The sequence below is a fragment of the Lactuca sativa genome, chromosome 6 (assembly GCF_002870075.4).
Source record: "Lactuca sativa cultivar Salinas chromosome 6, Lsat_Salinas_v11, whole genome shotgun sequence".
In the NCBI taxonomy this organism is placed as follows: domain Eukaryota; kingdom Viridiplantae; phylum Streptophyta; class Magnoliopsida; order Asterales; family Asteraceae; genus Lactuca; species Lactuca sativa.
The window spans coordinates 61,878,182-61,894,802 of NC_056628.2; the positions used below are offsets into that span (position 1 = coordinate 61,878,182).

Sequence of the window (16,621 nt, forward strand, 5' to 3'; positions counted from 1 at the left end):
CAACCATTACATTACATATAGAAATTTACATTTGTTCAAAAGTAAAGTTGTACAAGTGATGATACATATATATATATATATACACACACACACACACAAAAGTAAGACGCGTCTTCTACGTACTCCGTCTTCGCCAAAAGGATCATCAGGTACCTATCTAATGTGGACCTGAGAATACAAGCAGTTTAAAAATCAGCATAAAGCTGGTGAGTTCATAAGCGGTTTTGTTTTCTGAAAATGTACGAGTTTCCTTTTGGTTTCTGAAAATGTTACGACCCAAGAAATCCCAAATTTTCTTATATGTAAAGTTTAGTTATCTGTTATGTTACACGGTTCTGGTTATGTTCAATTGTTATCGCAGGAAAATCCCATATGTTCCTAATGTGAAAGATGTATACTGAAAACCTGGTTATCCTTGTAAAGTGTATGTTAGTTCACCAATCCAAAATGTAATGTAAAAGATGTACACTGAAAATGTATTAGTTTTAACACGTATATAAAACTAATAACTACAAAGTAAACTAGTTACTGAAATCCATTACTACTAAAAAGTAAATCTCTGTTATCCAAATTGCGAGTTCCATAACCATACGATATACTAATTATGGCAATAAGTAGTCCATCTCAGTTTATGACTTTCGTCACACTTGAACCTTTCAGTTCGGCTGTAGCTAGCAACCAGGTGCGGGGTAGTCAGCCCCGTATAGATTTATACACTCAAGTCACGCTCCTTATCTAAGAGATTCTGGTTACAGGGGCGGTCCTCCACTCGCGTATCTCTGTGGAGTGTTCTCCAAGGACGTGTCTCCAATTTATAGGTATAACAAATTTACTAGTAATAATATAGAAAGATCAAATGACTATCCTCCACTCGCGTATCTCTGTGGAGTGTTATCGAGGACAAAACAATGTTTTAAGTTAATGTTCAAAGTTCAACGTTATGCTTTTAACTGTTATGATGTGGGAAAACCATTTGTGAAAATATAAATTACAGCAATTTATAATATTTTTCACAAATAATACGATAGTGTGTTCTGCAAGTTCAACGGTTATCTATTATGATTGTCAGTGTTAAAAGCATATGTAAAATGAAACAAAACATATATAAAACAAGTTTTGAGTACAAGTATCCCTTGTACTTTTCTTGTATTCCCCCCCCCTAAAAACAGTGAAAACATTGAAAATGGGTAGGGGTATGAACTCACCGGACGAGAAAACGTGTCGGTTTGGATGTTATGTGTCGGTTCGGGGCTTGATAATGTGTGAGGTTCCTATGTAATATGAAATGGTATACAAATGTATCTAATTAGACTTTAAATCGCTAATTAGATATGATTATACACTCCAATACGAAAAAAACACTTCAATCAAGTGTTTAAAGTGACCCGGGTGACATCTACGGACGTATAGGGCTTTGGAAAATGAGTTTGTTCTTCAAGAGTAAACTCCTTAGGGAGTTTATGGCCCTAAGACTATCACCACATGAGTTCACAGCCGTGAACTCATGAATATGCGGTATTATGGTGTCAAATGGTCAAATAACACTTGGGAAGGGTTGCTATGATTTAATCTAAGGCATAGGAATGAGCTTTACCACCAAAGGGACCATCAAAGGGAGTTTACGGCCCTAAACTAGGATTTTATGGCCGTAAGCTCCTATATAACCATTCCTTTCATGATTTGGTGGCCTAGATCATTCACATGTGATTCAAACCAATTTTACAAGCCTTAGGATGAATTTAGGGCATCATTTGGTTAGTGTTTATGAGTTTACGGCCCAGGAACCCATTCTAGGGGGGTTTACCGCCATGAAAACTCCAAGGGGTGGTTTTCATCAAGTTTAAGGCCCCTAAATCGATTGTGATTGATTCTAGAATTTAATCCAAGCCTATTGGTGTGTTTAAGTGGCTTTTAAACACTCAAATATGAGTTTACTCTCCATGAAGGTGAGTTTATGGCCCAAGCATGTTCTTGGGCAGTAAACTCATGTTTACTCCCCAAAAATTGGATTCAAGGTGTTCTAAGTCCAGTCCATTAAGCCATTTAGCCATATCTAAGCTCCAAAGGTCGATTGGAAGGGTTTAAAGGCTTAAAAACCCATTATATGTGTGTCTACGGCCCAAGCATGTTCCAGGGCCGTAAACACATGAAAATGGTCCTAAATCATAGTTTGAACTCGGATTTGAAGGTCTAAGATGCTATACTAAGAGTTAGGGAAGTTACCTTGGTGATTTGGAGCTTAAATTTGATGATTTTGGACCTTAAATTTGGTTTGAGGAGAGAGGTTAGAGAGAGAGTAGTGAGAGAGAGAGAGAGAGCAAAAGCTTCAAAAGGAAGCTTAAACCACTTTAAATAGGTTCCAATTTTGGGACACAGTGGAATTCTACCCGGTACCGACGTTAAACGATGCTTTTGGTCGCACCCGATTAAGTTGCCGTAACCTGATATGGTCGATTCTAAAATGTTTCCGATTACTAATATGGAGTGTTAATATGAGTTCTAAACACGTTTGGACACCCATTAAGTCATAATATAAATCCCACAATTATGACTTAATTTAATGACGTAAGGGAAACAAAATTGAAAACGACGAATATATTAACAAAAAGGGTTACAATTGATGGAACGAACTTCGGGTTGTCACAGACACTATGCATCATCTTGTCACAATCTTCACACTTATGTTGCAGATGACTACAACTCATATGAAAATGTTGTTCAATCCTTTCAGTCTTAATGTCATGTTACTTAAGGCAATCTGGATTGTATGTAGACCAGTAAGGCATGGTCTAAAATATGCTTCGTGACGATTTTATCGATTCATGGAATCATAAATATTTTGAGATGGAGATGATCGTTAAACCAAATTTTCAATTGAAATCGGGCAACTTCAATACGAGGTTGTGTATAAAGGAAGCGGGAAAAAAGGTAAGCAGGGTATAAATTCATGCATAATAAAACAAAAAAATGTAGATGTACAAGCACCCACATTTTGTCCCTTTAATTCCCTAAATGAGTAAATAGATGTATAATAATTAATGCGTAATGTACAACATAAATTATAATATTACAACAACATAAATTATAATATTCCAATTTCCAAATCAGAATTATTGCCCTGTATTAGGGATGTCAACGGGACCAAACAAGAGCAGAAATAGTTGTCCCCGGCCGCCTCAGCCCCTGAATCAGTTATTGCCTCGGATCTTGCCCCCGCCCCTGCCCCCGAATCCCTCGTTTACATATCCCCCGATCCCGTCCCTGAATACGTTCATCATTGCCGATCCCCCACCTCCGTTCCCCCGTTTTATAGACATAAAATTGACTCTTTTTTGCTAAAAAATTTGTTATATTTTCGACTAAAAAACTATTTTTCATAACTTTAAAAGCTTAAAATCTAGTTTTTTTAACAACTAAAAAATTAAAAATCCATCGATACAAATTTAATATTACAAAACGACAAATCCAACAAACTTATAAATATGAAATACGACAAATCCATCATTACAAAAAAAAGTACGACACGTCCAAAAATATATAACCAATTTACTATCGTCATATGATTTGAAATGGAAGAAAGTTAAGAAACCCTAAAATTAGATAATGTATTGTCTATGTATATTTTTATATTAAATATATATTTTTTTTATATAAATATACAAACGGGGCCCGCAGGAGTACTGGATGGACATACCCTCTCCCACCCCCGGTCCTGAAAATAAAATGGGGTTTAATCTCACTCCCACCCCCACCCCCGCCCCGACCCTGAATTGTTTAAAAAATTAATCCCGCCCCCGGTCCTGAAAATTTTTGTACTTTAGCAAACTTCAATCCAGATCAAAAGCCCTTCAAATTCCAAAATGAAGATATATTTCAAAATTTGTTCATACAAATTCTAACCATTCGCGTATCTCCGTGGAGTGTTCTCCAAGGACGTATCTAACACTTTTTGTAAAAATAGTAAAATAACATATTTATATGTTTGCGTTTTAATGTAGATTTTCTTGTGTGATACTTGTATCCCCCCCCCCCCCCTAAAACATAGAAAAAGTCTTGAAAAATGTAGGGGTATGAACTCACCTTATATGTATTCGCGGTTTGATAACCAAGTGATGGTGACGATCTTTATGTTACGAACACTTGAAGATGATTGAATCGTAAGAGTTTTAACACATACTAATGCGTGAATAAGATGAACTAGTATGAAAATGTTTACATAAACACTAGATTATAAGAACTTACAATGATTCCTAAGGAAATAGCTTGAAGAATAAGGCTCCACGGGATGTTTGATCTTTGAGTTTGGAAGGAAATGAGACTTGATATTTGAGAGAGAATTTGTGAAGTGTGAATGTTTAACTGTGAATGAGGAATGGCTCTAATTCGTGTATTATATAGGATACAAGAGATAATGAAGTGACACTTACGTTGGTAAGTGTAGTATATCGCTTTGGGAAGATAAATAACCAATCAAGTGGCACCATATCATGATATTTAAGGGAGATTTCGGCCCTAAGAGGGTGATTTCGGTCCCAGCATGACCGAAATCATCATAAACACTTTTCACAAATTAGATTTCGGCCCTAGCTTCAACTAAGGAGGAGATTTCGGTCTTGACATGCTTCCATGAAGGGTTTTCGGCCTTAGTGGGCCTTAGATAGGTGATTTCGGTCGTGGCTCTATCCCATGAAGGTGATTTCGGTCCTAATGGACCATAAGCTAGGTGTTTTCGGTCTAACCCAATAGAAGTTCCCAAGATAATGAGCTTACAACTAAGTAATGTAATTCATTTGATTTTTGTTGACTCTCCTAGGTTTATCACAACATGGATTTCAAAGTAATGCATATAATAACTTATATAACCATGCTTCGTGGAATTCATAGTTCTATTGCATCAATTTACGTTGTGAATTTACTGGTACATGGTTGGAGTTTAGACATTGATTGTTCTAGCATTTTTCCAGTTGTGACATCCCCCCCCCCCCCCCCCGGTTAGAGGGAATTTCATCCCGAAATTAGTTTTAAAGTGGGCACTTTTCAACTAGGGAAAAGATGTGGATACTTTTGTTTCATCTGGTCTTCTCGTTCCCAGGTGAATTCAGGTCCTCGTTTGGCGTTCCAATAGACTTTTACTATTGGTATACGGCTTTGTTTTGTTCTCTTGATTTCCCTACCCATGATTTCCACTGGCTTTTTGATGAAATCGAGACTCTCGTTTACCTCGATCTCATCGAGTGGGATTACAAGAGTTTCGTCGGATAAACATTTCTTTAGATTGGACACGTGGAAGGTGGGGTGTACGTTACTAAGTTCTTGTGGTAGTTGAAGTTTGTAAGCTACCGGGCCGATTCTAACAATGATTTCAAAAGGCCCAATGTACCATGGATTTAGTTTCTATGCTTTTTGAGGTGTATCACTCCCTTCCAGGGTGGGACCTTTAACACAATGCGGTCACCCACCTGGAATTCCAAGGGTTTGCGTCCCTTATCTGCATAGCTCTTTTGCTGGTCCCTAGATGCTTTCAGCCGTTCACAGATTTAAACAATCTTCTATGTTGTCTCCTTTATGATCTCGGGGCTGGTGAAAGTGCTATCAGGAACTTGCCCCTTTGCTAGTTGCGTGTCACCCACTTTAGCCAAGCACATATGTGATCTGCTGATTTGCACTTGCGACCATAGAGGGCTTTGAATAGAGCAACTCTGATGTTAGTGTGATAGCTATTGTTGTATGAGAACTTGACGAGTGGTAAATAGATATCCTAAGCTTTACCAAAGTCTATCACGCAAGCTCTCAACATATCCTCCAATGTTTGGATAGTTCTTTCACTCTGCCCGTCGGTCTGTGGGTGGTAGGCTCTACTCATGTCGAGTTTATTTCCTAGAGATTTTTGCAATGACTCCTAGAGTCGTGAGGTGAATCTACTATCCCTGTTGGAGATAATGGATATTGGTACTCCATGCAGCCGCATGGTCTCTTTAATGTATGTTCTGGTCAGTTTTTCCATCTTGTCCGTCTCTTTTATTGGTAGGAAATGTGCGGATTTGGTTAACCTTTCAACAATCACCCAAATGGTGTCGAGTCCACTTGTCGTCTCGGGTAACTTGGTGATGAAGTCCATGGTTATCTGCTCCCACTTCCACTTGGGTATTTCAGGTTGTTTTAGTAAACCCGAGGGCCTTTGGTATTCTACCTTGACCATGGCGCAAGTCAGGAACTTGCCCACATAGGTAGCAATTTCGGCTTTCATGTTTGGCTACCAATAAAGTTTCTTGAGGTCTAGGTACATCTTGTCTGAACCGGGATGAACAGAGTATAGAATCTTATGAGCCTCGTTTATGACAACATCTCAGAATCTACTGAACTTCGGTGTCCAGATCCGATCCATGAGATAATGAGCTCCATCCCCCTTGACCTCCAAATTTTTATCCATTCCTCTCAAGGATTCTTCTGAGACATTTTCAGGTTTCAAGGCTTCCAGCTGGGCCTCTTTGATCTGGGTAGATAAGTGCGAATGGATGGTCATGGTCAACGACTTTACTCGGCATCCTGAGTATTCTTTTCGACTTAGGGCATTTGCTACTATGTTGGCCTTGCCCAGATGATAACGAATTTCACATTTGTAATCGTTTAGTAGCCCCACCCATCATCGTTGCCTCATGTTGAGTTCCTTTTGATCGAAGATGTGTTGGAGACTTTTATGGTCCGTGAAGATTTTGCACTTCGTACCATAAAGTTAGTGCCTCCAGATTTTTAGGGAAAATACTACTGCTCCTAGTTCGAGGTCATGTGTGGTGTAGTTAACTTCGTGAGCCTTAAGTTGTCTCGAGGCATAAGCAATGACATTTCCTCGTTTCATGAGCACGCATCCCAAACCTTGCTTGGATGCGTCATAGTAGACCACAAAGTCATTGGTTCCTTATGGAAGAGACAAGATCAGGGCGTTGCATAGGGCTTGCTTTAGTGTCTGGAAAGCAGCTTCTTGTTTCTCCTCCCAATTGAAGGTTACACCTTTCTTGGTCAAGGTGGTCAGTGGTTTAGCAATCTTGGAGAAATTCTGTATAAATCTCCTGTAGTAGCCAGCAAGGCCTAAGAACTGATGGATCTCCATTGGTGTTCTTGGTGCTTTCCAGTTCTCAATTGCCTAGATTTTGGAGGGGTCCACATGTATTCGCTCTTTGCTGACAACATGACCCAAGAAGTCCACCTCTCGGATCCAAAATTCACATTGGGAAAACATGGCATATAGCTTTTCCGTCTTCACTGTCTCCATGAATTTTCGTAGATGTTGACTGTGCTCTTCCTTACTTCGTGAATAGATCAATATGTCATTGATGAATACTATCACAAATTTATCTAAGTAAGGTCGGCATACCCGATTCATCAGGTCCATGAAAATAGTTGTTGCATTCATCAATCCGTAGGGCATCACCACGAACTTGTAGTGACCGTAGCAGTTCTGAACTGCCGTTTTGGGAACATCTTCCTCCTGGACAAACAGTTGGTGGTAACCCGACCTCAGATCGATTTTTGAGAAGTAGCATTCTCCGTAAAGTTGGTCGAATAGGTCGTCGATTCGGGGTTGGGGATATCGGTTTCTGATAGTGAGTTTATTCAAGTCACGATAGTCAATGCACATGCGAAAAGATGCGTGTTTCTTCTTAACGAGCAGAACTGGTGCTCCCCAAGGTAAGAAGCTTGGTTGGATAAATCCTTTGTTCAGCAGTTCGTGTAGTTGACTGGATAATTCCTGCATTTTGGCCAGAGCCATTCGGTATGAGGATTTGGCTATGGGCGTGGCTTCAAGAATTAAGTCGATTCTGAAGGCGACTTGTCCCACAGGAGGTATTCCCGGAAGGTCTTCTAGGAATACATCGGGAAAGTTATAGACTTTCAGAATATCCTTGATATCCTTTACCTCCTTCTTCTTGTCAACAACGTGTGCTAGGAATATGTGGTACTTCTTGCGCAGATAGGTCTGAGCCTTGATACACGAGATAATTTTGAGATTTGTGCTAGGTTTGTCACCGTAGATGACGAGGGTTTCTTCATTTGGTAAGATGTGTTGGACAGCTTTTTCGTAACATAAGATATCGATGTGGTGAGGACTTAACCAATCCATACCAATGATGATGTCGAAACTCGTTATTGTGACCGACATTAAATCAATTTGAAAGGAATGATTTTTTAGAGTTAGAGTGAACCCTATGTACACGTCTTTAGTGCTTTTAGTTTTACCATTTTGCATTTCTACTGTGAACATTTCGTCGAGTGATTATGGTTTTTGGTTGAGTGTATGCTTAAACTTGTGGCTCATGAAACTTCTCTCCGCACCACTATCAAAGAGTATGCATTCATATGAGTTATTGAGAAGGAACGTACTGGTAACCACCGTGGGGTCTTTCAGGGCTTCCTCATGCCCTAACGTCATAAACCTTCATGTACCTCCAACATTCCTATTATTGGCTTTTGGGCATTCCCTCCTGAAATTCCCCGTTTCCCCGCACTCGTAGCATGTTTGGCTTACTCCGGTATTTGTTTTAGGGATGGCCTGTTGGGCTGGCTCTTTACAAAAAACGAACAGTGTGTCCTTTCTTGTTGAAATCTGTGCAATGCATTTCCCTACAAGTTCCAACATGGTGGAAGTTGCACTTGATACATTTTGGTAGTGTTCCTGCATATTGTTTTGTTGGTGTTGGAGTGGCCGGGACTGTGACAGTGTGGGCTGCCACTAATTGTTCTTTCTTCGCAGACTCTTGCGTTGATTTGCTCTTTCTCTTGTTCTAGGGTTTTCTTTTGTTTTTGCTCCCTTTTTCTTGTTCGGGAATGACCGTCATAAAGCCCTGGCGAACTCCATGATCTACAAGCATTCGTGCCAAGCATTTGGCACTATCAAAAGTAGAGGGGTTTTTAGATACTACATTTCCTTGAATCTGGGGGGATAGTCCCTAGATGTATCGCTCAACCTTTTTACTTTTTGGGGTTACCATCCCGGGACAAAGTACTACTAGATCGCTAAATATGGCAGTGTAGGCTGTGATGTCAGAGTCCTTCATTGGAAGGTTCCCGAGCTCTTAATCTAGTTTTTGTACTTCGCCCCTTAGGAAATACTCTGCTAGCATCATGATTTTTAGGTCCTCCCAGCTCAAAGCATTGTCCACGGGGAGTGTTAGCGATTTGACATGGCTGTTCCACCAAGAGAGGGCCCCGTCGATGAATGTGCAACATGCGAATTTGACTTTACTCTCTTCCGGACAAGCACATATTTCAAACGCTGACTCAGTCTTCTCGAACCACCTTGTCAGGGCGATGACACCTCCGTCTCCATAGAATGCTTTGGGTTTGCAGTTCGAGAAGTCCTTATAGGAGCATCCTCTTAGTCGACCATGGCTGTCGCCTTCGTTAGAACTATTAGTATCATTTCCAGCCCCATTGGTACTGTTGGAGCTAATCTATGCTATGGCAGCGGTTACATCAGCTGTTATAGCAACTTGAAAGACAACAATATCCATCGGTGTGGGTGGTGGCGGTGGTGGTGGTGGCGGTGTTGTTGTTGTGTTGTTGAAACGTCTGTTAGATTTGCGCGGTGGCATTTTCTGCCATAAATTTGAAAGATGAAATGATGATGAGTGTTCAATAATGGGTACAAGTCGGGTGCGAACGGACTAGGTTATTTTTGTTTCATTTATTTTGCGTTCCGATTTTCGTGTATTTTGTAAGTGCTTCATGATGGAAATATAACATTGTTAATTTAAATGATTACAATCAATTTATGAATTTACTAGCTAAGACTTTCCAATGGAATAAAATGAATGTCAATTTCATTGATATATTTTAGTACATAATACTGGGAAAATTTGGCCTTTTAAGCAGGCCTACAATACATCAATGCAAAGGAAAATTTTGAGAGCATATCGACTCCCTTGAATAGTGTAATCACTTATTCGCAGGGTCGATCCTACACACAAAAAAGAGTAGCACTGACGCTTACTCGAAAACACCTAATCTATAACAAAACATGACTAATATAGGAACTACTCGTGGTGCATGGTATTCTATGAGCCCTGGAATGAAGTCATGAAGGTCTACATCTCTTTCACTCGGTGCTCAGTCATGAAGTCATGAAGGTCTGCATGGTATTCTACGAGGTTAGTAGTAATGTCGTTTCATGTATTTAACACTTTTCATAAAAATAGTAAAATAACATATTTATATGTTTGCGTTTTAATGTAGATTTTCTTGTGTGATACTTGTATCCCCCCCCCCCCCTCTAAAACATAGAAAAAGTCTTGAAAAATGTAGGGGTATGAACTCACCTTATCTGTATTCGTGATTAGATAACCAAGTGACGGTGATGATCTTTATGTTACGAACACTTGAAGATGATTGAATCGTAAGAGTTTTAACACATACTAATGTGTGAATAAGATGAACTAGTATGAAAATGTTTACATAAACACTAGATTATAAGAACTTACAATGATTCCTAAGGAAATAGCTTGAAGAATAAGGCTCCACGGGATGTTTGATCTTTGAGTTTGGAAGGAAATGAGACTTGATATTTGAGAGAGAATTTGTGAAGTGTGAATGTTTAACTGTGAATGAGGAATGGCTCTAATTCGTGTATTATATAGGATACAAGAGATAATGAAGTGACACTTACGTTGGTAAGTGTAATATATCTCTTTGGGAAGATAAATAACCAATCAAGTGGCACCATATCATGATATTTAAGGGAGATTTCGGCCCTAAGAGGGTGATTTCGGTCCCAGCATGACCGAAATCATCATAAACACTTTTCACAAATTAGATTTCGGTCCTAGCTTCAACTAAGGAGGAGATTTCGGTCTTGACATGCTTCCATGAAGGGTTTTCGGCCTTAGTGGGCCTTAGATAGGTGATTTCGGTCGTGGTCTATCCCATGAAGGTGATTTCGGTCCTAATGGACCATAATGAGCTTACAACTAAGTAATGTAATTCATTTGATTTTTGTTGACTCTCTAAGGTTTATCACAACATGGATTTCAAAGTAATGCATATAATAACTTATATAGCCATGCTTCATGGCATTCATAGTTCTATTGCATCAAGTTACGTTGTGAATTTACTGGTACATGGTTGGAGTTTAAACCTTGATTGTTCTAGCATTTTTCCAGTTGTGACAGTCTTTTCATTTCTCTCAACCTAACCTATTTAATAAACAGGTTGAACACTTGTTATTGAAGATTTGTTACTTGATGGAACCCTAGTTATCGATTTGTCACTTGATGGAACCCTAGTTATAAAAAAACCTTTAAAATCAAGTAATCCTTCAAAACAAAATTACATAAAGCTTAAAAACTCCAATAATTGTTCACGTTTCAAAATAATACAACGATAAGTCTATAAGCCTATAACACAAAAACAAATCAAGTGTTTACAACCGTAATAACATTTGTACACAGTAAATGCTAAACAACTCGACTATCGATAGAGGTCACTAACCCATTTTTTTTATTGATAAAAATAATTAAAAGATAATAATCAATCAAATAATATATATATATATATATATATATATATATATATATATATATAGTTTTTTAAGCAGGTTTGCAGGCTGTAAATAATTTGAGAATTTTAAGCCTAACCTAACCCTTTTAATTAAATAGGTTGAACAGGTTGACTCGTTTAATTAAACATGTTAAAAATCTCAACCCAATCAACTAATTACCAACCCTAGATAAATGGTTGATGATTGAAAGTGTTGATAAAGACAAAAATGTGTTACCTAAAGAAGTGAAGATAGAGGATTTCAAAATTAACAAAATGGAGCTATTGAAAACATCTTATAGTGAATTCGGGAAGCATTCCTTGAAGGCATAAGGTTAAACTTTTTGCATATTTGATTCTAACCATTGGATGCTAATATGACGTTCACGTGGACGTTCTTTTTTACTTAATTCTTATTTTATTAAACTTTAAATTTATTTTAATATTAAACAATTATTAATGTATATTTTTATTTATTGAAAACTTAAAACTGATATTATTGTGAAAAAAATAAATGAAAATCACCCTCATGAATGTTGTCTAAGTGATTTCATAACCTGTGAAAGCCTTCATCTTATTCACAATTTTTTTTGTTGATGTAACTCAAAATCCTAACAAATTCATGATGCTATATATTGTGGTGGTTGTTTTGATGGATGTAATGTGCACAGAATTTTGCAAAAAGGATGTCATGTTGACACCACATCATGTTTATAACTGATTTATCTCATTAAAACTGACACCATTTGTGTAACACATTAGATTACAATTAGTACCAAAATGCAAATAATGTGGTGAAATAGTGACATTATCCCTTGTATAGATGATAAATAACACAAGTTAAATACTAGGCAAATTCACAATCTTGAAAAAAAAACAAATATATTAAACCGGTATACTCATTTTGATTTTGAGAGAATTGTCCTTATAAGATTAGACTGTGATGGTCTACCACCAAATGACGTTCTTTGTAACTCATGATTTCCATGGTTTCACCTTTAGAACCGCACCGTCGATCTCCATCTTCATCCATCTTTTCATTTTCTTATGGTCGGACTCCAAGTGCAGGCCTTCTCACACAACACCTAAGAACCCACAAGATAATTTGCAGCCATTTACTCACCACATGAGTAGAAAATAGAATATCATACCAAGTAAAAACTCAAACTATATATAACGGCACTAACTAAATTTTCTGCGTCGCTCTTTATATTAGAATCATCACATGATTCTCATAATTTATTAATTTACAACGTAGGATAAAGATTTCACAGTTAAATTTGGAACATTAGTAAGTCATATGTTCCATCTTTTAGGAGAACATAGGTAAAAGTGCAAGTTCAAACGGTATCTATTACCTTTTAATTTCAATCTTTTCATTTTGAGATACTTGTTCATCTATAGTCATCTAGGGGCCATGTGCTGCAGATAAAAGGGGCATTGCTGCAAATACAATAGAGAACTCAATAATAGAAATGATAAACTGAAGAGTAAATGACACTTTCAATTTCCATTTATAACTTCTTGTGGGGTGGGGGGGGGGGGGGGGGGGGGGGGTTGCTCATTCATTTTGGAATCACTGATGCAAAAAACCAATACTAATCATGTTTCCCATTGCGAAATGTAATGGAAGTTCAATTACTACCAAAGTATGATATCTAATGGATTCTCCGTTCCATTATTAAATTGGTGGTTTGTTTCAAACGAAATCAATTTGTATCAAACTGTTTTTTTCCACATAGGTCTGGTTCCATTTCCGATTTGTTATTGTACCTTTAATTTTCATCTTGTTTTTAGATGCTACAAATATATGAATTTTTTTAGGATATCTTATCTCATACAAAACAGGGAAAATGGCCACCCATGGTGTTGGTGGCAAATATATTGATATGGGAGACTTAAAAACCCCAGCCAAATTACATATTGCATACAGGAAAATAAGAAATCGGAAATATAAAATTAGATAACAAACTACATCTGTCAATGCTTTTGGAAACTTGTAATGAACACAGCCACCTTGACATAAACCCAATCTTTGAAGCTATCAAAAAAGTGAAAAAATGCATGTCTCACTCGACGGTTAAAAAGTAAAGTACCACATACTATCCAAAATCCAGTAGCAAAACCCATTCCCCCACCAATATAAAACCATCCCCAGAGTTCATCTATGTCTTCCTCATCGCCCTCACTTTTACCAATAAGAGGTGGTGCTTTTGATTCTTCATCTCCAGGACAACTTTTGGTAAGGGGAGGTCCACATAGACGTGCATTTCCATTGTATCTTGAAGGTTGAAAGGATTGAAGTTGAGTGCTGATTGGGATTCTCCCAGACAAGTTATTAAATGACAAGTCTAGGTCATTCAGTAAACTCATCTGAGACATGCTTGATGGTATCCTCCCTGAAAAACGGTTTCTAGATAAATCCAAAGTCAAAAGGTTTTTTATCTCACCAATTTTCTGTGGAATCTCTCCAGATAGAGCGTTCTTTGACAAGTTCAGAGCAATCAAGTCATAAAGATTGGTAATTTCATATGGCATTTGTCCTGTTAAATTGTTGCTTGACAGGTCAATGATCTTCAACAATTTCAGAGTGCTAATGAATTCACGTTCATCTCCTTGCCACTTAATCATTGCGTGGTCAACATATGTCTCCACTCTATATAAACGATCGGTTATAAATCTGTAATATTCTGCATCTTGTGTGAATCCTGGTTGAACCATCCTCGTAAGATTACTCAGACATGATGGGATGGTTCCATGGAGGTTGTTCAATGACAGGTCGAGAATTTGAAGATTTGCTAATTGACATAACTGTAAAGGGATGGTTCCAAAGAAGTTGTTTGATCTTAGAATAAGAACATACAACCCTGTTAAGTTTTCCCCAATTGAGACAGGCACATTACCCGAAAACTTGTTGGCCCCCAAATTCAATGAGATTAAACTTGTGCAATTCTTTAAAGGCAAAGGCAAGTCTCCAGAGAAGTCGTTCTTGTATAAATACAACACCTTGAGTTCTATCAAAGATCCGATAGAGGGAGGAAGCCTTCCAAAGAGATTGTTGTGTCCAAGATTAAGAACTTCGAGGTGTTTGAAATGCCATAAACAATCCGGGAGTTTTCCGCTTAATGAGTTATGAGAGAGGTCAAGAAATGATAGGAAACCATCAACTATTTGGCATATAAATGAGATTCCCCCAGAGAATTTGTTTTTGGAAAGATTTAGTGATGACAAAGTGGAAGGAACATTCGGCACTGGACCAGAAAAGCTGTTTGAACTCAAATCAATCACTGAACGGTTGGCAAAATTTGATGATAAATCTGGTACTTTACCGCTAATGTTGTTGGAAGAGAGATTCAGATATTTTAATTGAGAAGGCCACATGTATGCAAACTCCTGAGGAGTTGTGTCTGAAATTCCAGTATCGAAAAGATCATGTATATTTCCATTTAACAGATTATTAGATAAATCCAAGTGTTCTAGGGATGAAAACTTTCGGATCTCACGGGACAATGACCCTGTAAATTGGTTATAGGAAGCAGACAAGCGTTTTAATGCATTGGATGTGCATCCAGACAAGTTGTTGAGAAAATCAGGAAATTTGACAACAGCAGAGTTATTATCAAAGTACAAAGTTTCCAAACTACAGAGGTTACCAAGATACTTGGGTATTCCATCTAACATGTTGTAAGAGAGAGAAAGTTCGTGAAGCTTATTGCTTGTCAATGGGAACAACCAACGATACATGGATGAGGTGAGACTGTTGTTTACGAGATAAAGGGACTCAATAGATGAAGAAGAAGAGTTGAGAAATGAAGAATATGGATACATGACCTGTGACAGCTCACACCCCTGTAAACTTAAAATTGATAGTTTTGGGAGACTCAGAATTACATTTACCCAGTGATTTTGTTTGGAGAGGGAAATCCCATCCATATAAAGTTCCTCCAAATGAGAGAGATGAGATAACCACTCTATGTTTTCAACTCTAAATCCTCCATTATCAGATCTAAGGTTAAGTTGTTGCAAGTTGGTGAGGTTTCCAAACTCTGGAGGTATGGTTCCATAAAGAGAGTTAGATGAAAGATCAAGGTGCCTTAACCGAGTCATGGAACCAATGTAGGTGGGAATGGTTCCATTAAGATTATTGCGGCCGAGGTTGAGGTGCCTTAATTCAGACAAGGAACCAATGGACCTGGGAATGGTTCCATTAAGATTATTGTAAGAAAGATCAAGATATCTTAATCGAGTCAAAGAACCAATGAAAGTGGGAATGGTTCCATGTAAAGAATTGTAGAAAAGGTCAAGATAATCCAAGTAGGTTAAGTTTAGCAATGAACGGCTAATCTCACCTCTGAGATCATAGCCTTTGATATCAAGCCCTGTGACATGACCGGTTGGGTTGCTACAAATTACTCCACTCCATTTACAGCATTCATCATCTTCTTCTGTCCATGTAGAGAGAGTATCAATGGGGTTATCTTGAAGGGGAGCTTTGAAAAGAAGGAGAGCATCTCTCTCCTTATCCCAACACTTTTTTTTCATAACACCATTATTAGTATCATCACCTCCTTCTCCCACTGCTACCAATTGGCTGGCAGTTGTAGTCACAATGAATAGTAAGAGATATGAGAAAATTATAAAAACACAATTATTCATAATGTAAATGTAAAATGAAAATCTTGGTGATTTTTGGTTTGTGTTGATGCCCTCATGAGGCCAGGGTTTATGTAGTCTACTAGTCTCCAATGTGAACATGAATGATTGTAAGTGGGTACGTAGGTGGCGTCAAATTGGTGTCTGGTTGTGTGGGGTATACAATATTTAATTCCCATTAAATCTGAACCAAACTGTACTAAAAAAAATTTAAAGATGAATAATTGGATCTAATTGCCGCAAATTAGAACGTTCAAACTTCAAAGACTTGCAAGTCTTTTCCCATCTTGTGATATAAATCCCAAGAAAACAAACTCATGAAATTAAATACACATCCGTAATAACGTTAGTTGGGTCTAATTAAAATTCAATGACTATGAAATGAACCTTTATCGGATACAAAAAAGTCAGAATGTAAACGCAAACTTTGAAGTTTGAA

At 37.9% G+C, this 16,621-nt stretch overlaps 1 protein-coding gene across 1 annotated transcript; it reads right to left on the reverse strand.

Annotated features, from left to right (window-relative positions):
* Nucleotides 1-9,449: 9,449 nt before the first annotated feature.
* LOC111897726 (receptor-like protein EIX2) lies at nucleotides 9,450-16,185 on the reverse strand. The gene is made up of 2 exons (XM_023893674.1): nucleotides 13,633-16,185; nucleotides 9,450-9,593 (listed from the first exon to the last, which is right to left on the reverse strand). Exons 1-2 carry the CDS (start codon nucleotides 16,183-16,185, stop codon nucleotides 9,450-9,452), a joined length of 2,697 nt encoding a protein of 898 aa, XP_023749442.1.
* Nucleotides 16,186-16,621: the final 436 nt, after the last annotated feature.